Source organism: Prionailurus viverrinus, chromosome D4 (genome assembly GCF_022837055.1).
Source record: "Prionailurus viverrinus isolate Anna chromosome D4, UM_Priviv_1.0, whole genome shotgun sequence".
NCBI lineage: Eukaryota > Metazoa > Chordata > Mammalia > Carnivora > Felidae > Prionailurus > Prionailurus viverrinus.
In genome coordinates, this window is record NC_062573.1 from 90028143 (window position 1) to 90053212 (window position 25070).

General features: G+C 50.0%; 1 protein-coding gene across 16 annotated transcripts in view; it reads right to left on the reverse strand.

Annotated features, from left to right (window-relative positions):
- Window positions 1–25070, reverse strand: part of RAPGEF1 (Rap guanine nucleotide exchange factor 1) — a 132746-nt gene that overhangs the window by 48240 nt on the left and 59436 nt on the right. For 11 of the 16 annotated variants that reach the window (XR_007146439.1, XM_047830906.1, XM_047830919.1 and 8 more), the window contains 4 exons: window positions 17837–17976; window positions 17137–17250; window positions 12143–12321; window positions 8290–8446 (listed from right to left, as the gene is read on the reverse strand). Coding sequence is in view for 15 of the 16 variants with exons in the window: in XM_047830906.1 (XP_047686862.1) it covers window positions 8290–8446; window positions 12143–12321; window positions 17137–17250; window positions 17837–17976 (590 nt within the window). In the remaining variant the exon portion in view is untranslated. The remainder of the gene's footprint in view (window positions 1–8289; window positions 8447–12142; window positions 12322–17136; window positions 17251–17836; window positions 17977–25070) is intronic. The other 5 variants (XM_047830920.1, XM_047830910.1, XM_047830916.1 and 2 more) reach the window with 1 other exon arrangement.

Here is a 25070-nt window from a genome sequence, read left to right on the forward strand (position 1 = left end):
CCATGCTGCCCCTACCAGTGGGCACCACACCGTGGCCAATCCTCCCAGGCTCACACCGCCGTGCCTGAGAAGCGCACCAGTCTACGGGCAGTGGCCACCAATCCTGCTCCCCCCTCACCCCGGCCCCTCGCTGTCCATCCTCAGTCACCTTCTGGCCCTGTGAGTCTTCTGGGTTCAGGCCATGACAGAGCCCCTCTACTGCTCAGCGGTCCTAAGACAAGTCCTTCGCCAAGGACACCGCATGGAGGCCGCCGGTTGGGAGTTTCCTGGACCGAAGCAGCAGAATGAAATCACAGGGGTGTCTAGCTTTTTCATGGTGAAAAGAAGGGACCTTCCCACCTGGAGTCTGAGGGGTGAGGCAGCCACAGAGCAGAGGAGGCGGCCTCCTTCTCCTGTGCAGCAAGCACTGGGGAACAAGTGGGCTGGGCAGTGAGGGACTCCCGAAGTCAGCTCTCCGAGGGCCACTCCAGCCGCAAGACACTGGCTGTCATTCCTCAAACGGACTAAAGACAAGGCAGCCAGAGGAGACCTCAGATTCAGTGTGGGAGGAAAAAAATTAAGACACGAGTTTGATGAGGCTAAGTGAAAACCCTGGTGGTGCTGAATGCGAATTGCAAGTACCAGCAGAAACTCCAGATGTGTTTTGTCTTACAGAAACTAACCGCGTGACCCACCAGCAGCGATGAGAACATCAGCCCTCAGTGTGGTCTCTAAACGGGACTTCCCAGCAAAGGGAAGCAGGGCTCCCTAAAGGAACGGCTGATTACAGTTCTGTGGTAAGCAATGTACAAGGTACCTTATAACTCAGTAATAAAACGAAAGCCCAATTTAAAAATGGGCAAAGCAGGTGCCTGGGTGGCTCAGTCGGTTAAGCATCTGACTTTGGCTCAGGTCATGAACTTGCTCTTGTGAGTTCAAGCCCCGCATCGGGCTCTGTGCTGATGTCTCAGAGCCTGGGGCCTGCTTCGGAGTCTGTGTCTCCCTCTCTCTCTCTGTCCCTCCCCCACTCATGCGCTCGCTCTCTCTCTCTCTCAAAAATAAAGATTAAAGAAAGACTTTTTTTAAACGGGCAAAGGACTTGAACAGACATGTCTCCAAAGAGAGACACAGACGGCCAATAAGCATACGAAAAGGGACTCCATATCATTAGCCCTCAGGGAAATGAACATCTGCCAAAAAGCAAAGGTGGGAATGGAGGCCGTGGAGAGGCCGGAGAGGCTGAGGCCCGCATCCACGGCAGATGGGGTAGAAAATGACGCAGCTGCTTCCAGCCCAGAGTTACCGTGTGGCCCAGCCGCTGTGCTCCTGGGTGTACCACCAAGAGAAATGAAAATACACGCCCGCATAACAACGTGCACAGGAGTGTTCGCGGCAGCCTCACTCAGAGGTGCCGAAAGGTGGAAACTCAGACGTCCAAATGGCCACGAGAAAACAATGCAACGTGGTGCACCCACAGAGTGGAATATCATTTGGCAAGAAAAAGAAAGGAGGTACCGATACACGCTGTGGCACGCGTGAACTCTGAAACCATTGTACTAAGTGACAGGAGCTGGTCTCAAGGGGCCACAGAGTATACGATTCCTTTTATATGAAATGTCTAGAATAGGCAAACCTATAGAGGTCAGGCTGCCTAAGGCTGGGCGGTGGGGGATGGCAAGAAATGAGGGGGGGGGAGGGGAGAGCATAAAGGGTAGGCAGTTACTTTCTGAAGGTGATGAAAATGTTCTAAAATGGATCGTGGTGATGGCTGTACAAGTGTGTGAATATAGTAAAAAGAAAAATCACCATATACATTTTAAGTGGGTGAATTATATGGTGTGGGAATGACAGCTCAATGAAGCTGTGTATCACCACCCCCAAACAAAACAACTATCAGATGATAAGAGCCTGGAACAGATTTTCATACCAAGACAACTACGAAGAAAACTATCAAAGACTTCTAGGGTCATATCACAGGAACTCAGGAAACAGCCTAAAAAAGTTTTCAGTGGCCAAAGATGGGGCCTGGGGACCAGGAAGAGGGACAAGCACAGTGGGTGGGAGCACGGCCAGCATGTGTAAATTCATGAGTTCAGAATGATATTTTAAACAGCTCAACGCACTGGTCATGTTAAAGGGTGCTAGGAGACAGGCACTGTTTTGAAAACTGGTAAAGAAAGGAAGGACTTAAGCATGGATCCTGCCTCTTCTCTGAGAATGATCACTCAGGAAAACCGTAAGTTTACAAGGGAGGTCTGTCATTTAAGTGTTTCCCAGCTAATGAGAGAACGGCACGAAGAATTAGAAACTCATCATTCTGCAGCTCCAAATCAGTGAACAGATCTAGGCAAAAATCATGGATGGCTACTAATATCAGAAAGGGAGGGGGACCTGGGTGGCTCAGTAGGTTAAGCGTCTAACTTCAGCTCAGGTCACGATCTCACGGTTCGTGAGTTCAAGCCCTGCGTCGGGCTCTCTGCTGGACCTGCTTCAGATCATCTCTCTCCCTCTTTCTCTGCTCCTCCCCTGCTCACACTCATTCTCTCTCTCATAAGTAAATAAATAAACTTAAAACAGGTTTGTGTTTTTTTTTAAAAAAAGTAAAGGAAACATGCCTCTTGATGGAGGTGAGGGCAGCACTGAGGGAGCATTCGAAATACAAAAACCTGAAACTGATTCAGCCTCTAGTTTCACAGGGAATTCAGGGGAGAGGGGACCATGCCAGACAACACTGTTTGGATGTCATCAGCACAAAATCCAGAACGTGGGAGACCTGTGACAGCAGTAACCCTTCCTAACAACACAAGTAAGCCGCAAGGACAAACAGACAGAGAAAAGCGATCTTTAGACGCATGTTAACGGACTAAGAAGCATACGGGCTTTATCTGGACCCTGAACTGAAAAGCAAACTGTTTAAAACCAGAAAACTATGCCCTGCATACGGGCAGGATCCAGCCCAGGGCTTGCTTTCTGTAAGGCCCTCAAGGTGAGAATTCTTTAAAAAGAAAAAAAAAAAAAAATTACATAAACCAATGACAACATGCAACAGAGACCCATAGGCAGCAGAGAAGGTATGTAGCCTGAGAGGCTTCGAGTATTTATTCCCTGGCCCTCTGCAGAAAAAGCTCACCGTGGCCTCAAGCTCTGCACGGGCATTTCCAGGCGGAAGGACATGGGATCTGTGATTTGCTTCCAGCGATCCCGGGGAGCAGGCAGAGGAACAAGACTGGCCAGGAGCGAACAACCGCAGAGCTATGTAATGGGGCTTCATTACCCCATTTTTCTCTTGGCAGATATTTGAACGTTTTCATCAAAAAATAAAAAAATAGGCTGAACGAGGAATAAAAGAGATGGCTTATTTGAGATGTCAGTGTGGCAGGGACAGCAAGTTGCCCCACGACTTGTTCTTCCTCTTTAGCAGAATTTTAGCTGGGCATGTGACCAAGCTGTGATCAATGAAGTGTGAGTGAGTTCTGTGAGGTCTTTGAGGAAGCATCCTCAAACGGAGAGGGTGCACCTTCCTACTCTCTCTTCCTCCTCACTCGCTGGAATGCAGTCACGATAGATGGAGCAGGAGCAGTTGTTCGGGACCATGAGGTGGATTCCATGTGCTAACTAAGGATGGCAGGAAAGCAAGATGGGAGACGACCACATGCCTGACCATTCTGTGAAAATGTCATTAGCCTCAGACTGCCCATCTGTGGGCTTCTTGGCCATGAAGGAGAGTTAAGTTTAAAAGCCAGTATTATTGTGGATTTTCTTGCAGTCGAACATAATCCTGACTGACGTAGTCAGAAAAACACTTCCTACAAAATATTCCCGTTGTAAGTGAAAACTGATACAGGCAAAGCTCACTAAAAGTGGACCTGGGAGGTTACGAAGGGAGCCACACCAATGACATCAGTCACAGGAGGAATCGTCGCTTACAGAGCCCAGCAGAGGCACCTTCACCAGGAGAGCACCGTGATCGCGGGCCCAGCGGGAAGGACGGACCCGGTGTCTCCGACGAGAAACCCTCCACCCCAGCGACTCGGCCAGTGAGAAACCGCCCTCACCCTGAACTCCTTCCTGCCAATCTCCGGGTCGGGACAGCCCCTCCCAGCATCCTCCTCCTAAAATAATCCTCTCTCTTTGTTGGACTTGCCCGTCCCGAATTGCAATTGTCTGCTATTCCCGAATAAACCCATTTTGCTCGTAGAGTAATGGGCTGTTCTATTCTGTCGGTTAACGGGTACGAAGGGGGTCCGGGACAGAACACGAGCGCAAGTGCGGGTGGTGACGACAGAACGGCAGGTACTCTCCTCCAAGGCTGTCGGCGTAAGGTCGAAAAAGAAAAGCGTGTGTGTGAAGGGGCGGGGGGAGCTGGAGGCCGGGGAGAGAGGCTCTGGGTCTGAGAACTGACACCTGGGAGGGCGTGCCACGGGGGCAAGCAGAGCCCAGGGAGCTGGGTGAGAGACGGTGCATCTGAGACAGGAAGAAAGGCTGATGTTTAGACGGAAGGGCACGAAGAGCTGGCACACTGGCTTCCGAAGGACAAGCCGGGTCACCCGCTGGAGCCAGAGGAGCAGGGCCGCAGAGAGCCAGGTGCTAGGGAAAGTGAGGGCCTTTCGATCCCTTCCTTAGATGGCCACCATCCTCTCTGGGCCTCAGGCCCCACCAGCAGAGCACCTGCCCGGGCCAGATCAGGTGATAACGCCAGGTCTGTCTTTCGACCGGAGATGCACGGAAGCGAACCACAAGCACCGTCAAAGACAGGCAGGCGCAAGCCGTCCTGGACGCTAACATTCCCGTGGTTAATGGTACCTACCCGCCATTTACTGGGCACCTAGCACTTACCGGCCAGATACTTCATATACGTTCTCTTTCTTGACCTTTCTCCAGTTCTTCAGGGTAAACATTTAAAAATCTACTCGAAACTCACACAAGTCACTTGCCCAAGGTTACAGAGCTAGCAAGTGACATTTACTCAGGGCTTTAAATAATAAATGGTGCTACCCCCCATTCAGGGACAGAAGCAGAGCAACCCTGTTTGAAAATACTTCTTCGACCGTTCAAAAAAGGAATTCCATTTAACAACTGAATGAGTTACTTGGAAGATGGTGAGTCACTTTAAAGGCACGGGGCAACATCTCTCCTACGAGCGGGATGACAACATCCTCACATCTCTGCGCGGCCCCGTCCCTCCCGGCGAACTGAGGCTCACTCACCCCACCACGACCCAGGCTTATACGGTGTCCTCAGCCCGATGGGGACAGGAGAGGGGCTGGAGGCCGGCTGGCGGCGAGGGGGGACGCACAGGCAGTCCCTGGGCTAAGCTGGGTCTCCCTCACGTGGGGGGAGGCCGAGGGTGACAGGAGGCGCGCGGGGTCTGGGGTCCGGCAGCCCCGGGTGGGAGTCACGACCTCGCCGCTGACCACTGGGCTGCCTCGGCCTGTTCCCACACCTGCAAAGGGGCGATCACGCCCACGGCAGGAGTCGTTATGAGCATCGGGAGGGACTAAATGTCAGCTGTTGCTACTATGACATCTCAACAACAAACGCCAACAGCACAGCGTTCTGCTCCCTCGTCCGATTCCAGCTGCAACACGCTTCCAGCGGCAGGCCGGCTCCCGCACACCCCTTTCTGCCTTTGGCCCGTCTCGCCCTCAGGACAGAGTCTCTGACCACCCTGAAAGGGGAAGGTGAGCCAAACACCCGACCAAGTGAGGCCACGTGCCACTTTCTCTTGTAACACTAGACCTCGTCATGATTACAGAATGACAAGCTCTGCTGTCCTTCTCCCTCTGCAGGTCCTAAGCTAATGGTCAGGGACTGTGGCAGGGGTGTCACTACATTCCCGATCGTATGGCACCGGCTGGCACCCGAGGAGGCTCTCGAGAAGGGAATCCTGAATAAATGAAACAAAAGTGGACTCAGAGAGGTCATCACCTAGCGTCTTCGTTCTGGGTCAAGTATTTTTTATTTTTCTTATTTTGGGAGGGGGAGGGAGGGGGAAAATATGGGAGGGGGAGGTGAAGGGGGAGGGGGAGGAGAGAAAGAAAGAGAGAGGGAGAGAGCGAGGGAGGGAGGGAGGGAATCTCAAGCAGGCACCATGCTCAGTGCAGAGCTCGATCCCACAGCTCTTGGATCATAACCCGAGTCAAAATCAAGAGCTGGAAGCTCTAACGACTGAGCCACCCAGGCGCCCCTGGGTCAAGTATTTTAAAAACAATTGTGGAAGGGCACCCGAGTGGCTCAGTCGGTTGAGCATCTGACTCTTGGTTTCGGCTCAGGTCATGATCTCGCGGCTCATGAGTTCGAGCCCCACACGGGGCTCTGCGCTGACAGTGCAGGGCCTGCTTCGGATTCTCCGTCTCCCTCTCTCTCTGCTTCTCCCCCACTTGCACTCTCTCTCTCGAAATCAACAACTTAAAAAAAATCGTGGAAATGTTCTTTCTGTCCAGACACTGACAGGTTCATAATCTGGAGGTTTCTCTCTCCCTCTCTCATTGGTCAGTTTGAAAAATCAGAGAAAGTTTTCTTTTCGACATGCCTTTCAGCGGGTACTGGGGTGCTTTAACGATCCCGTAACGAGAAGTTAAGTTACTTGGGAACGTGACAAAGCTTCACACACAGAAACTCCATCTCGTCTATTTTGGGCACTCTAACTTGTTTCACACATCTCGTGATAATTCAGTAGAAGGAAACCTGAACAATGTCACCTGCAAAACAACAGCATTTCCAGAAGCCTGGGCAGGAAGAGCAAGGGGTGTGTGAGCCAGAATTCCACACGCTCTGCTGGTGACGTGCGACCCAGGTCACGTCTCATTCTGCACTGCCGACCTCCAAGAGCTCCAGGGGAAAGCGACGGGGAAAATGCGTATGGCTACACTCCAAAATCTGGAAAGTGACACAAGGCCTTACAGGACGGGCCACTCTGGGCCTTTACCCTTAAGTCGCCCTGGCCCACACAGACATGGCAGGACCTAATACGCTCTGGGGAATGCACAGAGCCTGGGCCAGCAGACGAGACGTGGTGGCATCCAGCCAAGCCTCTCTCTACATGAGCTTCCTGACGTCCCACCGACACGGCGGCCCTACTTATGTGGCCCCAGTCGACACGATTCATTCTAGAGCAAGTCGTAATGCTAAGCAAGGCTTTCTTAGCCTTCCCTCTGTGACTTTTACCATCTGGGCATCCTTACTCGACTCTCCGGAATTTCCGCGGGACGTCAATCCAAGGAGACAGCTTTTAGGAATCTGCTGGGACGGCTGAGTGGTGAAGGAGGTTTTCTTGGACCTAGGTTAAGCACCTCAGCTACAACTCTGAACTGAAGGGCGTGGAAAGAAGGAGGACACAGCTGTTTTTTCCTTCCCCTAAGCCAAGAGACTGGTCTCCAAAGCACACACCTGGCACCACAAAATTACTAAGGAATAGCAGCTAAAGTCTGAGTGCTTAGTATGTACTAGGTGTTGTTCTAAGAGCTTTCCACGTATTAATTTAATACTTCCCACAACCCTAGGATATATGGCACTATCATCGGACCCATTTCACAGATGAGTTAATTGAGGTGTAGAACCCTAGACCGAATAGATTGCTTAAGCTCACAGACTAGTAAGTGGTGAACTTGGATTCAAACCTAGCCGGGCAGGCCCCAGGCTAGCCCTCTTTCCACTGCTAACATGGCCTCGCGGACCAGCAGGTCTCCACTTTCCCACTGCCCGCGGCACGAATCCCGACCCGAAGGCCCTCAGCCACCTCGTACTTACATCCTGTCTTGCTCCTCACCCATAGGACCTACTGTGTCAATTAGAGTTTATCCCGGGCGCTCTGTGGCCTCTGCTTCCCACCTCAACTAGGTTTCGTAATTTCCCACCACGCTGTTCCCGACTTCTCTGGCCGGTAAATTCCAGAACGTCAGACCCAGTTTCATTCCTTACTCATCTCAATCCGACTTTTCTACCAAGAATCACAGAAGTTCTCAGAATGTGAAACGGTGGCGGTCGACTTGCTGAGAGCTTGGCGGCCAGTCAGTGCAGAGACAACTTCCTCTGCGTCCTGTCTAGCAGGCAGGCACACACGGTCAGAGCTGTACCACAGAGCCTCACTGAGGGCTGACTACTTCTGGCAGCTTTGCCAGTATCGAGACGATCAGGCCAAAGGCTTTAGTGCTCTGAGAGCCATCTGTCCCAGAGAGAATTAAATGGCCATCGGACCGGGCAGCAACACCAGAGACGCTCGGAGACGTTCGTTCCAACGCGTGAAGCTTGGGAACAAGTTGTTGTGTGACAGACGCCCAGCGGGGAGGCCGCTGGCAGCCCGTGTCCTACCTTCACTCCGTCCAGCACAGCCTTGATGACCCCTTTCACCGTCGTGACCATCTCTTTGTCTTCTGAGTTCACCCCTTCCAGCATCACTTGGTCAGACCAGCGGATGAGGTTGGCGAGACTTTGGTACACCCGGCTGTAGCAGGAGGAGAGGGCTGAGCTGGGGGCAAGAGAAGAGTTTCTTAAAGAAGGTGAACCCTCTGAAGCACGACCGTCACTTGAAGCTGCTGTTTGATACAGAAGTGGTTTCTTGGAGACAAGGGCTCACTTCTAACCCTTTCTCTCCGGAAGACCCACACCTCCTCTTCGTGACAAACGTTCCCCTGAATCTATGCCCTTATAAATCCAACACACACCGTATACAGCTTTATATTCTAGTCTGTTATAAGACTGTTTTCATTTTCCAAACATAACAGATAAAAATCCCGCCACAGTTTATGTGCTTATTTCCACAGCTGACATGCTTCTTCAAACTTCCCGCCACCCCCCCACCCCCCTTCCGCAGGATCCTGACCTCTCCCTCCCCTCCCCTCCCTCCCCTCCTCCTAGCTGCTAATCAGGGGTCAAAAGCACTACACGCTTCTCGTTCTCAGTCAGACTAACACTCATGTTAGATGGGCCACAAGGAGCCAGCGGGTGCGTGGCATTTCAGCAGGCAGGATCCTCTACCGAAGCAGCCTCTAAACGTGAGCGTGAATGGTCTGTAGCTCACCAGAATTCCTTCCAACGTGGGCTGAGCTCCACTCTCTGCACCATAACCATGGCAGACCTGCCAGAGCCCCCGCACTCATGAAGAGCGTTTCCAGAAGGACAACGGACGAGGGGCGAGGAGGCCTCTGCTGGCGGAGGCGTCGACCGCTCACCGCGAACGGAAGGCCCGGCTACTTCCGGAGGCCTCGCTGACTGGGGAGGGGAGGCCCAGATGTACACTCTATATATCTTCCACACATTTTTAAGTAACCGGAGGTACTTTTCTCTAGGAATTATGGAAAGGATTATCTTTCCATTTTAAATATTATGTACCATAAGAGAGGAAGGGCAAAAATATGGAATTTGTGGAATGCCCCTTCTTCCCCTCAAAAAAAAAAAAAAAAAAAAAAAGAAAAAGGTTGGGGGAGAAAAAGAATGAGGGGGATGTTGAGCAGCCCAAGATAGAATTTGAAGGAAAAGATACAGTACCGTAAGACATGACTAAGACAGCTTCTAAAAACAAAGCTGCTTACAACGAAACCCTGAAACAAACAAAGCTCTAGCGAGCAGCTCTTCAGAATCAGGTGACGGGCAAACACTTTCCAGGAGATCTACGATTTCCATTGAGCCACTCATTCCGCGCTGTGCGTGTTCCAGCAGGAGAAGAGAGCAGTCAGAAGGAACGAAGGCAAACTCCGGTCCCCTTAGAAACCAGAACAGTTTACCAAGGGGGCCCCGGGAGAGCCAGGGCTGGGCTGCCTCAGGGAAGAGTACGAGTGAAAGTGCTGGGTGCTGGAAAGAGGGCCGCTGAAGGGGCCGAGAACTGGTCTCCCCTGGGGGCTGGGCCATCGGCGGTGCCATCCCGCAGGAGGTGGGGGGATGGCCCTTCCAGCAACTCCAAGCCTCCTCCGCCTCGTCCCGGCAGGGCCAGGTGAGGCCTCTTTCAACCAAGACGGCCACCTTCTGCCAAAGTGCCCTTGGGGGATTCTGCCAAAGCGTCGACCACACTGTTAAACTACTGGCCAGAACTAGATGAAAAGGAGGCAGGCAGACACTTTTACACAATGCTCGATTTCTACCTGCGTTGAATGGTAACATCCTGAAAGCACCTGAAGAATTCGGCAGTCGTGGCCACGCTTCACAGAGTTAGCTTGGAATACTCCTCCTCTGTGTCAGGGGCTGAGACATTAAGAAAGGAAGGAGGGTCCCGTAACCAGGAGAATGTCCAGTGGCCACACGTCTCCGTGCGCCACACACTCCCCAGCGCGGGAGAAGGTTCCTCCGCTCACTGTTCACGCCCAAACAGCCGCTGCTTGTTCAAAGGCTGGTCCGCCACTGTCCCAGCACCCTAGGGGACGGAGATGAAGGGCCCACCAGCTGGGACCCAACCCACAGAGATGCTCTGAGCAGAAGGCGGGAAACACCTTCCTAGCTCACAAACTGCACCGGGAGGAATGATGACGGAAGGAACCTAAGAGAAACCTTTGAAGAGGAGATATCAGGGTGGTTGAGAAAAAGATCATCCGTTGGCTTTGCGAGAATCTCAGGAAGAAACATCCCTTAAGTGGTATCAGCCAAGGGACTGCCAGAGAAAAGAAAATCATCGCTCCTTATGGCCACGCCCGGGCATTTCTCTTTCCCTCTAGGAAGCTGCTATAGACGTGAAATAATTTTTGCCAACTACAAAATAGTTATAAGATCTCCCCATAGACAAAAAATGCCCCCAAACCACTGTCCTACCGCTTGCTTGATCTCAGTGTTTGCGCCTATTCCCACCCTTCCTTCAGGTCCCGCTCGAGCATCTTCTCCTGCGGGAAGTTTAATTGGGCCATGGAGTCTCCTCTAACTCTCCCTCCTTCAAATCCCAACAGAGCTCCGCTCGGTACCACTAGGTTCAAACTCCACCGCGGTAGGGACACTCACACGAAAAGGGGTGGAGGAGAACTCTGCATAAAAACCATCTACACATCTGACCCTAGCGCACTTGTTGGGCACATCCCCTCAAAGGAGAACGGCACCGGGCTCTTCTACGAGCTGGGCTCGGGGTTAACTACGGGAGGGACACGGTACTCGGTCTCAAGCCCAGCACACAAAGCACTCTGTGCGTGGCGGCCACTCAGCAGGGCATGGAGGGACTCATTTCCCCAGGCTCCTCCTCGGTGACAGGAGCACGGCCTGGAAAGAAAGACAGTAGCAGGGCAAAGTCATCCCGACAGTCTTTTCCTCCGCCACCAACTGGCCAAAAGACCACAGTCTACAGAGGTCAGCTGAAACTCCAGGGTGGAAGGCCCAGGCCAGAGAGCTTCTTGGAAATAAAGACACTTGTTTGCATGATCTCCCAGAAGAAGAAAACTATGCACTTCGTTGCCAAGTTCTGAAAGCAGTTCACAAAAGCTCAATCTCATGGGGTTGGACGAACACCAAACCATCTCAAGGAGCAGAAAACACAGCTGCGTTTATCCTGAGCAGGTACCAGAAAAGAAACACAGAGCCAGCGGGCACCTCTGCTAGGCCTCAGCTAAGACCACACCGAGTACCCCTTTTCCTTCTCTACCTAACAGTGAAGACCAGAGCAAGCTGCTCCCAGACTCTGATGGGAAAACGCACTCTAGCGGTAAGTGTTCCTCAACCAAAGCTCGCTGGGACGCCGGCTGACTCCTCCCGACATCCCTGGCTTCCAGGGAATCCGGGTGCTGTCTGGGAGATCCTGGTCTGATACAGTTAAAGGTTTCATTAATCCATGCTCGAATGGGATTCTCGATCTCTTTTGGCCTAATCAGCTAGGCAGTTGAGGTCTCTACCAGGCTGGGTATTAATAGGATTTAATGTCGTAATACACCACGGCTAATGGAAGGGTACTAGAAATGTGTCCAAATCAATGTGATTATTGCCAATGACCTAAGGCCAAGAAACCACCACAGACTTACCCTGTGGCTACATCCCGAGCAAGGCTAGAGATCTCCCTCAGGGTCGAGGCCTCATGAGTAACAACGACCTCGACCTTGGGAGAGCATCAAGTCATAGCTGTGAAGGGTGGGGAGAAGGCTCTTTTCCCTCCCCGCACTCTTCACTCTTCCCAGGAGCCCTAAGTTTGAAGGGCCCCCAAACCAAGACGCCCGTAGGCCTCCCTTGCTCTGACACAGTCAAGGATTTCAGGGCAACTCACCTGTGCTGAATCCGAGGGTCGCTCTGCACCAGGGGTAAGATGGCCTCCAGCACCTTACTGGCTGACCCTGGAAGCATCTCCAGTACCTTCTTATCAATAGCCATTTTGTCCACAATGGTCTTGAAGTAGCGCAAGGCACTAACGACCTCCTTCTCTTTCTCTTCCAGCCAGCTCAGGTTCTGAAAGGAAATGTTAAGCATAAGGAGGGAGGAGAGAGATTAGAGGGAGCGGTTTCGAAAAAAATAAAGTACGCTTTCCTATCGACTAGCTGGAGACTGATGCAAGCAGAAGAGACTTCTTGCTGCAGAAACCAAGCCAAATTACTTTCTAAGGATTGCAGTCAGGATACAGAGGCTAGGCTAGGAAGCAGAAGGGAGCTCGGACCAAGAACGTTCATTCAGATATTTCTGAATTCCCTTCCTGGTAGAGACTGAATGTGGCTGAGGTCTTGAAAACTGCTTCGAGGATCCTTCTCCACCACACTGAGATAGCACATTAAGCATAGTGAGGACTAATTTGCTGATGGCTGTAGGAAGCTTAGCGAACCCGCAGTTAAATCTCATGGTGCCTATCCATCCAGTAAACCAAATCAAGAGACCCCAGGCCTTTCAAAGATCTCAGGGACAGAAGATGGTCAGAGGCATTTGTGTTCAAAGCCCATTCTCCCAGGACCCCTCACTAGATTCCCACACTGAGTCCGAAGATGCAGTTCCCTCTCAATGAAATGGCTTGGCTCACCCAAAGGGTCTAGAAACCCCAGGGTTAGAAGGGGTGGATGCTCTGGGGTGAAAAGGGGAAGGCGCTGGGGCAGGTAGCAACGATTCAATCATCGCTCGTGTAGCAAATGCTAACAGCATCCATAGTTCCTCTGCTCCCGAAGAAAGCACAGCGAGGAGGAAAATGAACTCCGGAGCCCTGCACTTAGCAGTATTCAAACTCCCATGCCCAAATCTTTTCTCCTTGACTACAGGATGCCTCAAATCCAGTCAGTGGGCACACACACTCCTTGGTTCCTTTCCCCAACCTCCCTCTATATGGCCCTCAGGTCAGAGGCCCGGGTCCCAGCTGGCTGGCAGGGAAGGGAAATCAAAGATGATCTGTAAGACAGATAAATCCAAAAATGGATACCCGATTCAAGTAGAACTGATTACATGTCCAGCGCAAACTGCGATTGCTGTATATGAGGAAAGCTGCCACCTGTGGGCTCTCTGAGGTCCAGCGAACATACAAATAAAAGCACCCAAGGGCAAGAAGAACATTTCTAGAAAAAAGCTGATTTAAACAATAATCTCTAAGGAGATACACCAATGACATATAATAAGAAGTGATTATGATTCTGAACACTAACTCTTCTCTTCTCAAATGATGGCGAATGTCATTTTAAATAACATTCAATACTCGAGGCATTTATTCCATGGGAATAGCAAAAGAAAATAGGTAAATGGGATCAAGAAGTAAACAGCTTCTTTAGTCAGACAACGTTCGAAGAGCTGACTCAATTCTTCTCCACGGGAAACTTCCCCAAAGGGGGTCTGCAGACCACAGAGAGTGGATTCCCTAAGGCGGGGAGTGCCTGTCCCCCCTCCCCACCCCACCCCCCATCACTGGAGCCTCATTACCCCCACCTTTCATCTTCTCATGACCTCACATGTTTATTTACTGTTTTTGAGGCCAGGCACTTGTTTCCTGCCTCACAGACAAGAGCTCTCCGCCTTGCCGTCGCCCGCCAGGGCCACAAGGAACGTGAGTATGAAGGAGTCACACTCAGACATCAGTGTGACTGAAACGCCGGCGGCCAGCGTGGCCGGAGGACCCTGACCACGGCACTGCTATCTCGGCACATCGGGACGTGTTTGGAACCCGGAACGATGAAAGATGGGGAGGAAGCAGGAAACCTTATAAGAAAATCTCATCGGGGGGCGCCTGGGTGGCTCAGTCGGTCAAGCATCTGACCTCGGATCAGGTCACGGTCTCACAGTTCATGAGTGTGAGCCCCGTGTCGGGCTCTGTGCTGACGGCTCGGAGCCTAGAGCCTGCTTCGGATTCTGCGTCTCCCTCTCTCTGCCCTTTCCCTGCTCACGCTGTCTTTCTCTCTCAAAAATAAACACTAAAAAAAAAAAAAAAAAAATTGAAAAAGAAAGAAAGAAAGGAAATGTCATCAGGTTTGCTAGGGAGAAAGGGGTTGACCTGGAGATGGGAGGCACCCAGAAGGGGCAGGAAGGCACTCTGAAGCAAAAAGAATCTTCCCATCATTTGCAGAGAGATCCAATGAGCCACTGAATAGCCAAGCTGCCCTGGGCTCCTACTTAAGGAGCCGACAGCTTAGCACAGTCTGGTTTCATCCATTAACTCTCCAGCAAACTGCACTCCCAGAATTAATGGCCTCTGAGTGTTGTGCGTTCAAAGCACCTCTGCTCCTGAACAGCTCCGACTTCTTGCAAAATGCAGCCAGCAGTCAGAAGAGTTTACAAGGAGACAACCAGCTGGAGCACTCGCCAGAACTGGGAACCCAGAGCTCTGGCTCTGCTCTGTCGCCCAGCCGCACAAGCTCAGAGGCAGGTGCCCCGACCCGGGCACAGCCTCCCTGTTGTGGGGGATGAGGCACCAGCCACTATCCCTCCACAAGCCGGGAAGCTACATGAGGGTAGAGGTGCCAGGGGAGGGACTAGGTTCGAAGCCACCACTGGGCTTGGGGGCCAGTGACTTCAGGCTCCTCATCTGAAAAACAGAGAGGATATTACCTGATATACGCCCCCCCCCCCCCATGTGGGGACGTGAATAAGAATGTGCATAGAAGCAGTGCATAAAACTTAAGGGAAAACCAGATTTTGATCAAGAAAACTTGGGCCAGAGCCCAAAGTCCGTACATTTGGAATAATAAGAGGTTTTGCACACAGTTATGGAGAGGAGTAAGTAGGACAGCACGTGAAATCACCTGGGACAGGGCCTAGGCAATGAGACCCTCCGTAAGCCGTACATGAACCTGAATCTGTGCTGCTATCTACCGGGTGACAAGTTTCCCGTGTGTTTAGACAGGGAATGGCAGGCATAGAAACTGGGATTAAAATGAGAACACGGAGAAAAATATTCTCTAAGAGGTAGGAGAGCTCATGAGTAATAAATAACAATGACAGCGAATGACACGCGTGCTTTCGGCTTTCTTCGATGGTCTTCTAAGTTCACACATGTTGGCAGGCTCCCCACACCTCCAGTTGTGCCTGTGGGCCCCTACGAGACAACAGGTTTGTGCTCATGTCGTCTCAGGCAGCTGACTTGGGGCAGAGCAGAGTGACTCAACCCTTCTTAAAGGGCGACAACCAAAAACCAGAGTGGCAGTCTTCCTGGGTAAAGCTCATACTCACAGTTCCTGGCTACAGAATAGGGGGTTCTAAGCAGCAACACTACTGACGTCTTGGGGTGGATAATTCTCCATTGTGGGCAGGGCCGTCCCATGTAGGATGTTTACGAGCACCCCTGGCTTCTATCCACCAGCCCTAGTAACACCTGCTTCACCTTTCGAGTCGTGACAACTCAAAGTGTCTCCAGACGTTGCCAACGTCTGCTGGAATCTGCAGGAACCCGTACCAAGCGAAGGACACTTTAGCACCGAATTCCCCCCAGGGACCTCTCTCGGAGGAACGAACAAAGGGGGAAAAGTTCCAAGAACCGAGTGGCTGAACCAGTCTCTTCCCGGCACCAACTGCTAGAACGCGGTTGTCGGAAGTCACTTCACCCTCGACTGCCTGCTCGAGTGCTACAGGGGCCACCGGCACCGTGCGTGGGCCCCATTACCGGACTCGGCTCCCAGAGGGGGCCGTACGGAGGGACCCGGAAAATGACTCTGGCACACACTGATCTTCCACTCTATTACTATTCTTCTTCAATCTGGAATTTGACCAATCTGGCAAACACTGAATACTTTATTTCCTCTTTTTCTTCAGCCTCTTTTGCTACCAGATGAGGCGGGAAAAAGGGTTATTCAACAAACGACTTTTGGACTTAAAACCTTAATTGTCTCCACTTCTAACTAGAATTTTAAGATATCCTGCTGGTCAAAGTACAAACAAAACAAAAATACAGGTACGCTGTAAAATGCAAGAATCGTGGCGTCTGTTTGCCAGTGGCATTGACTCGACGGCTGTGACGAAAGCTCTTCCACCGACTACGCTCTGGGCGGGCCCTGGAGAGAGGCCGCGTTTCTCTACAAGGCTTGTGTTAATTCTACGCTGCGGGGGCTAATTTTGCTTTTCTGTCCAGTTACGTGTGAGCGTTAACACTTACATTCTGGCTTTCGTAACTAGAAATGCATCGCAAGAGTTTTGACTTGGATGTGAGGCAGCCTGAGTTCAAATCTCAGCCTCACTACCTTTTCCTGTGTGATGGTGAATGCTTCATCTTCCTGCAGGCCCAGTTTCCTTTTCTGCAAAGTAAGTTTCCATCCTCCAGGGCTGTTAGGAGTGTTAAGTAGGAGTAAGTGTAAAGCAGCCAGCACGTTAGTGCTAAAGCTGGATAAACGTCAGTGGCACAAAAGGTGTCCCTGGCTCTCGCAGTGCTTGGTTCTGAGTGCACTCACCACACTGAGCTTGCTAGATGCCTCACAGAGCACCTGTTACCGTAGACGCCCTTCCCTTCTTAACTGCTCAGATCATCTTAGCAACTCAAGGAAGAAAGAGCTGGTCTTGAGAGAGAAGACTTACCCACTTCCCCCAGAACCCGTTGCACCCAAGCAGCACACCCAAACCCACCCCAGAAAGGACCCCCAAGGTTTCGTCAAGGAGTGCTGAACTCTCTCCAAAGACCACAGGGACTTGGATAAACTCTTAATTTTACCCAAGGCCCCTTGGACTGTTTCCTGAACGATTAAGCCCACAGTCGCCACCCAATTCAACACAGGGATATTGCAAGAGATTTTTTTTTTCCATCCCCAAAACCATGGGCCAGGATTCTGCAGTAGAAGGCAAGGCAAACCCAATTGTTCTTAACGTCACACTGACCTTCTGCCTTTGAGACCTGGAAGCCACAGCACTGGTGGACATAAATTCTACTGCCTGCTGCTCCAGATCCAAGGGGATAGGGTAGCCCTCTGGTAGAAATCTGTCTGTTGCCTCCTGGAAGAGAGGAAACCTGGATTCCTACAGAGCTTGAAATGGCCGTTTCAGGCTGAAGGGAGGGATTGATGAACATCTACAGCTGTTTCAACGTATCTGGCTTCACTGGCCCTGCTGAGGTTACTAGTGCTTGAGGACATCCTTGGCTGGGTTTCAAGGATTTGACATGTCTCAGAGCATGGGCCCTAAAGCCAAACGAAGGACGTTCTGGACGTCACAAAGCTCCCTCTATGTGTGTGCGTGCCAGGGCAACGTGGGGCTCTCTGGGGGCAGGCAGGTGGCATCCTGGGGCGTAAACACGATGCACTGAGCTGTTCTGAATGCCCAGAGGATGATACATCTGGGAAAGGAGAACTGCTTCAGCCAACAGAACCTGACTCTGGTTAACAGGAGAAACACTCGCCGTCCCAAAGGCTCACATTTCGCAAGGACACTCCAGGCCCCTGCCTGGCAGCACGGGAACGCTACGAAATCCGTGCTCTGCAGTGGAAGCTGATCCCCAGGGGGTGAACTTAAACACAGCACAAACTCCGACTGCTCGGAGTAGGCGAAGGCCAGGACAGACACCTAGAGAGAGTCCGCTTACTTTGTTCACAGGCTTCTCCGGGACTTTCACCGACACCTCAGCTGGTTTTCCCTTCTTGGACGGCGTTCGCTTGATTTTGGGCGAGTGGAACTTGTCCTTGAGCTTCATGGTGAAGGAGGAGAGATGGGAGCGCTGAGAGTCTGAAAACAAGGAGGTGCCGATGGTTAGACGTGGGGTGGGGAGGAGCTGCGCTCCGTGACCATCTGCAGAAACGAGCATCGTCCCCAAACAGATCGTTTCCCCTGGCTGTTTCAGAGTTACAAAGCAAAGGAAAGATCCGCTGGAACGCTGCTGCTTGCACGTTTTAATTTCTGCAATTTCCATGTAGTTGGGTTGTTCAGGATGGTGGAAGTCAGAGATGGTCAAATAGCCGTGGGAAAAGAACCCACAAACGCTTTCGGTGTCCTCTACAGAGTTTGTAGGATGAGCTGACCCAAGCCTAAGGGAACCAGCTAAGAAGAAAGAACACCACAGCAGAATCACAGGGGTGCAGGTTGTACGAACTGGAGAGGAAGGCCCTTCTGGATCAACCTTTAGGGAAGGTCACCAGGCAGCACAGGCACGGCCTCAGAGTTAGCATCGGGGACTAAAATCGCACTAAGGTATTCAAAACCCTCTGGAACATAGTGAAAGACTGGATGGTTTCTCTCCAAGATCAGGAATGAGACTAGGGTGTCTGTTCTCACCATTCCTGTTTGGTGTCACAGTCTTAACAAAAGCCATCCAGATTGGAAAGGGAGACATAAAACTATGTCTATTTGTAGCTGATCTTGTATATGGAAAATCCCAAGCAATCTATTAAAAGGCTATTAGTACTAATAAACTCAGCAAAGCCACAGGATATAAGATCGATATGTAAGTGTCTGTTGGATTTCTAAACAGTAGAAATGAACATTCCAAGATGAAATTTTAAAACGCTTCCATTTACACTACAGGGAACTGATGATGACAGATGCAGAGGGAAGAGGTGGGGAATGGGAAAAGTGGGTGACAGGCAGTGGGAGATACGGGCTTCCAGTTATGGAATGAATAAGTCATTGGAATGAAAGGTACAACCAGGGAATATAGTCCAGTGACACTGCAAAAGCACTGTTTGGTGACAGAGGGGGCCACACTTGTGGTATAGAGATGCCGAATCACTGCGTTCTACACCTGAAACTAACATAACACTGTATGTCAACTCTACTTCAATAAAAACAGAACGAAAACAAAAAGCTCCCATTGGCAATATCCTCAAAAAGAATAAAATACGTAGGCATAAATTTAACACAAGAAGTGCCAGACCAACACTAAAAACTACAAAACGTTGTTGAAAGAAATTGAGACAATCTAAATAAATGAATCAAGAGTTAATATTATTAAAGTGTCGATACTCCCCAAATTGATTTACAGATTCAATGTAATCCCTATGAGAATCCCAGCTGGCTTTTTTTTTTTTTTTTTTGCAGAAATTGACAATCTAACCCTAAAGTAAGTATGGAAATAAAAGAAACATGGAACAGTCAAACCTATGTGGGAAAAAAGAAGAATAAAATTAGAGGACTCATGCTTCCGGACTTTAAAATGTTCTATTATGGAGTTGCAGTAATCAGGGCAGCGTGGTACTGGTATAGGACAGGCACACAGAACAACGGAATGGAACTGACAGCCCAGAAATAAACCCACGTGTCTTCGGCCAACGGATGCTTAACAAGGGTCTCAAGGCCATTCAGTGGAGGAATGAATGTTCTTTTCAACAAATGGTGCTGGCACAACTGGGTATTTCACATACAAAAGAACAAATCTGGGCCCTTACTTCACCATATACAAAAACTAACTCCAAATGGAGCACAGACCTGAATGTAAGAGTTAAAACTAGAAACTTAGAAGAAAACTTAGGGATAAAACTTTTGTGACCTTGGATTTGGTAATGGTTTCTTAGATATAACATCAAAAGTGACACAAGAAAAATTAGACAAGTTGGATTTCATCAAAATTTAAAACTTCAGACTTACTGTGGTGATCATTTGGCAATACATACAAATATCCAATCATGATGCTGTACGTCCGAAACTAAGACGGTATTTTGTGCTGCAAGTGACACCATCAAGAAAGTGAAAAGACAGACTACAGAATGGAAGAGAGTATGTACAAGTCGCATGCCTGCTAGGGACTTGCACACAGAAAAGGTAAACAACTCCTATAATCCAAAACAAAAGGCAAATAATCCAACTGAAAATGAACCAAGAATTTCAACAGACATCTCTCTAGATGAAATATACAAATGAGCAACAAGCATATGAAATCACCATCATTAGTCACCAGGGGAATGCCCAAACTGACAAAAGTTACTACTTCTAACCTACCAGGTATAATCAAAAAGACCTATAACAAAGCAAGCGTTGGTGAAGGCTGGGGGACTGGAACCCTCCCACACTGCTGCTGGAAATGCAAAATGGTGCAGCTGCTGTGGAAAATATCCGTCAGTTCCTCACAGGATCAAACACGGTTACCCTACACCCCTGCAATTCTATCCCTAGGCATATACCTGAGAGAAATGAAAACATCTATCCACATGATTTGTACACGAAAAGCTCACAGCAGCATCATGCGTAATAATCAAAAGGTGGAGATAACTCAAAGGTCAATGAACGAATAAATAAAGTGTGGCATATCCAAACAACAGAATATTACTTGACAAGAGAAGAAATGAAGTTCTGACACCTGCTACGACACGGATGAATCCTGACAGCGTTTATGCTAAGTGAAGGAAGCCGGTCTCCCCAAAGACCACTGATGGTATCCAGAATAGGCACACTTTTAGGGACAGAAGGTAGATCAGTGGCTGCCAACATTGAGGGAAGGGGAGAGGGCACGAGAGGGGTTGCCAATGAGTATGAGGTTTCTTTTGGTGAGAGGACATAAATGTTCTAAAATTAGAATCTGGTGATGGTTGCACAACCCAGTGAACTACTAAAAAACAAGCCACGCTGCATGCTACACTTTAAATGAGTCAATCGTATACGTGAATTATATGCCAATTAAGCTGTTTTTAAAAAAGCAAAGACGCACCAGGCCTTCCTCCATCTCGCCATCTACCTCCGTGCTTTCCAGTGTCTGACACGATCTTGTGAAGCGATTTACTGACGTGCTTGTCTCCTCACAAGAATGCCAACTCACTGAGGACCACACCTGCCCTTCTCATGCCCGCATCCCCAGTGCTGACATGGTACCTGGCCCAGAGAAGATGCTCAGCCAACATTCAACATTCACTCAACAAGTGAACGAACTGATCAACCAAAAAATAGCCCTGCAAAAAGGACTGCTTCTTTTGAGACCAGCTGAAATTCACATTTGAAATTTTCATGCTTGAAAGCGGTCGAAAATTGGGGAACAGAACACGATCCTATGCGGCAGAAAAACAAATACCTGTGGTTTTAAAAATAAAAAGCACCCGTCCCCTTTCCATTTTTCCAGCTATGCAGTACTAAAATACCCTTCCAAACGAATGACATAGCACCCTGCACGACAGCCGGTTAGTGTGTCTGTTATTACTTCACGTGACCTTGGGGACAAAGTGTGATTCCTTTGTCAGACCTTCCAGGTGGCAGGCAGGGTCAGATTAACTATCTGCTCCGCACAAGTCTTCTAGAAGCACATTGCACTCTGGACCAAAGAGATGGTCAAAAGGGTGAGCTCTGTAGTCAGACTGTTTGGGTTAAAATACTTCAAAGTCACCTCTCCAAGTCTTAAGTTTCTTTGTCTGGAAAATGGGGCTGGTAACGTTGTTTTTGGTTTTCGTTTTTTAAGCTTATTTATTTATTTTTGAGAGAGAGAGAGAGAGAGAGAGAGAGAGAGAGCGCGCGCGCGCGCACATGCACAGTAGGGGAGGGTCAGGGCGGTGGGCGGGAGGGGGGGAGACACAGAATCCGAAGCAGGCTCCAGGTCCTGAGCTGTCAGCACAGAGCCTGCGTGGGGCTCGAACCCACGAACTGTGAGATCATGACCTGAGCCGAAGTTGGACGCTTAACCGACTGAGCCACCCAGGTGCCCCGGTAACACCGTTCTTAGGATGGCTGACGTGATGTAGGATAAATGAGACGCTGCCTGTGGGTAACGCAATGAGGTGCTTATCCAAGTGCCAGGCACATGGTACCTCAATGCAAGGAGCTAGCCAAACTAACTATAGGATTTGGATGGGTAGCAAGGCTGATCAAACTCTGAATTCTTACCTCCCAACTGCTTACAGATCTTTATCAGGCGATTCTGTAGCAGTGAACTTTTAACTCACGACCCTAGGTGACCGTGGGCCTTACAGTCTTCCTCCTCTTCCTTTGCACCGACCCGAAGCCTCAAACGGGCTTTTATCCGTAATCTGTTCTGCTCTGTGGTTTCACGTGTCTCCTCGGCCCTCGTGTCCCTGCAGGCATAGCACTGACCAGGCAGGTTCCCGAGCCAGATGGGATGTTAGAGCAGTGTACAAATCCTTACGACTTCCATCGGAGCCACTAAGACTGAAAGCAGGGCCAGAAAAGCAGACACAAATGAGGAAGTCTAGGCAGGATGCACGGTTTCTTTGGTTTGCTTCCGTGGTCAGAGACCTTCAGAGGCCTGGGATGGGGAACCAACTTCTGCCTGTGCCTGTCTGCCGCCCCGAGTTGCTCTACGGACAAGCCAGATTCACATCTCCGCCATCGTGACGAGGGCGGAACTGGGGTGTGCGAGCAAGGCACGGACGGCTCCCCAAAAGACCTCTCTGGTTCCTGCACTTGCAGGAGCCAGCTCTGGTCATGACCCAAGGGCCAACGAAGGGCACCCCCAACCTGAGAGCAAACTGAACGCAGGAAGTATATTACAGCACTCTCTACCTCAGCCTGAAATTCTAGTCTGTCTCGGGGCACGGCTGGGAATCCACGTCAGCATTTAAAGAACGAACTACATCTACCAATAAATCTCTCTCCTGGGAGTATTTCACAGCCTCGAAACAGCTACCTTTAGCACACACGGTGTTAAATCAAGTGGAGAAAGCAGGTTCTTCCTAATGATAACGAACCTCGTCACCCCTGGAAACAGAAGACAGCACTAACTAGGACAGATTTTCACTCAGAGGCTGCCTGTCATCTTTTCCTTGCAACGTCGGGTCGGCAGCATAGATTTCAGGTGACTTAGATGCAGGTTGCTCCGACTGTGTCTGAGTGTTGATAAAGCACCACAAGCAGTGACAGCAGGCGGAAGGAAGCAACAGGGGGCAGCTGTGTCAGGGTAATTTCACCAACAGCAACACACACACACACACACACACACACACACACACACACACACACCTTCCTGCTCCTTTTCTTGGGTCCCTCAAGTGTATCAATCATCTGGAGTAGAGGTCAATGGCAAAGAGATGCTCCCACAGTACGGCACTCTCCGGTAGCTTTATTGACCGCTCCCTTATCATTCCCTGGCTTTTCACTTAGAAAGGTACACGTTCAGATTCAGATTCTGTGTGTATGTTTTTAGAGGTTTTCTACTACTGAAATTAAAACAAAATTTTGAAAGATTTCATAAATATAAATACACACACACACACACACACACACACACACACAATTTAGAATTAAATTAAATACGTGCATCCACCAAGCTAGTCCATCAGAACTTTCAGCCATGATGGAAATGTTCTGTATCTGCACCATCCAACGTGACGGGCCTTGCGTGTCTACTGAGTACCTGAAATGTGGCTGGAGGCTGCTGGATCGGACAGCATGGCTCTAGAGGCGGAAAGTTATCAGGTCCACTGATGCCACCTCACGTCCCTTCGTGATCGCATCTCTCTTCCCAACAACGGGTAACCGCGATGCTGATTTTTGTGCTCATCAGCCCTTACCATTTGTGACAGTTTATATCTATAAGCATAGTTTAATTTACAGGTTTGTGACGCTTACATAAATGGAAATATGCTGCAAATATTCTCACGTTCTTGCTTTTTCACTCAGTAGTAGGTCTGACGTTCAACCGTGCTGAAGTGTATGGAAGTGCTCTCGTTTTCAGTGCTGTGAAATTCCATATATTCCATGATCCCAGGGGACGCTGGCATGTTTCCAGCTTCTATAAACAACACTGCCATGAACACTCCCATACATGTCTCCCGGAACACATGCAAGGGCTTTCTATGAATAGAACTGCTTAGCTATAGAGTATATATATTTAATTTTATGGATTAAAAAAAATTTTTTTTTAATGTTTCTTTTTGAAAGAGAGAGACAGAGCTTGAGCGGGGGAGAGGGAGAGGGAGAGAGGGAGACAGAATTCTAAGCAGGCTCTAGGCTCTGGGCACCCCCAACATGGGGCTCGAACTCACAAACCGTGAGATCATGACCTGAGCCGAAGTCGGATGCTTAACCGACTGAGCCACCAGGGCGCGCCTAATTTTATGGATTTTGCCAAATGATTTTTTTTTTTTTATTTAAAAAAAAAATTTTTTTTTCAACGTCTATTTATTTTTGGGACAGAGAGAGACAGAGCATGAACGGGGGAGGGGCAGAGAGAGAGGGAGACACAGAATCGGAAACAGGCTCCAGGCTCCGAGCCATCAGCCCAGAGCCCGACGCGGGGCTCGAACTCACGGACCGCGAGATCGTGACCCGGCTGAAGTCGGACGCTTAACCGACTGCGCCACCCAGGCGCCCCGCAAATGATTTTCCAAAATGGCCACGCCACTTTGCAATTCTACCATCAAGATCCCAGTTGTTCTACATCCCCTCCCCACCAACACCTGCCACAGCCTGACTGGTACGCTGTCTTTATGGCCATACCTAACCGAGGGAAACAAAATCCCTCCTTCACAGAAGAAATGTCATAAACTGCTATCTTATTGTGGTCTATCAAATCTGTGAGAGCAACTTCAAAGGTTATCGACAGAACTTAAGAAAACAAAGCGCCCGACCACTGCTCAGTGTGGCATTTACACCACGGAAGGTCAGGAACTCCCAATGACTAATCTGCTAGTCATTTCTTCCAGAGAGAGGATGGCTTACAGGGCCTCACAAGTCTGTATAAATGGCTACAAGGTTACGGAGAGCAGGCACTTTCTGGGGCGACCATCTCAGGATGCAGACCCAGCGGGCAGACGAAGGTCCTTCTCTACCCAGAGAGGAAAGACAGACTGGAAGAGAGGCACGTAGCCTGTTCACAGAACCAAATCGCAAAAAAACCCCCAAACCCCCAAAGCCACACCACTTTCTTCCTGAGTCGTCGGCCAGGTATC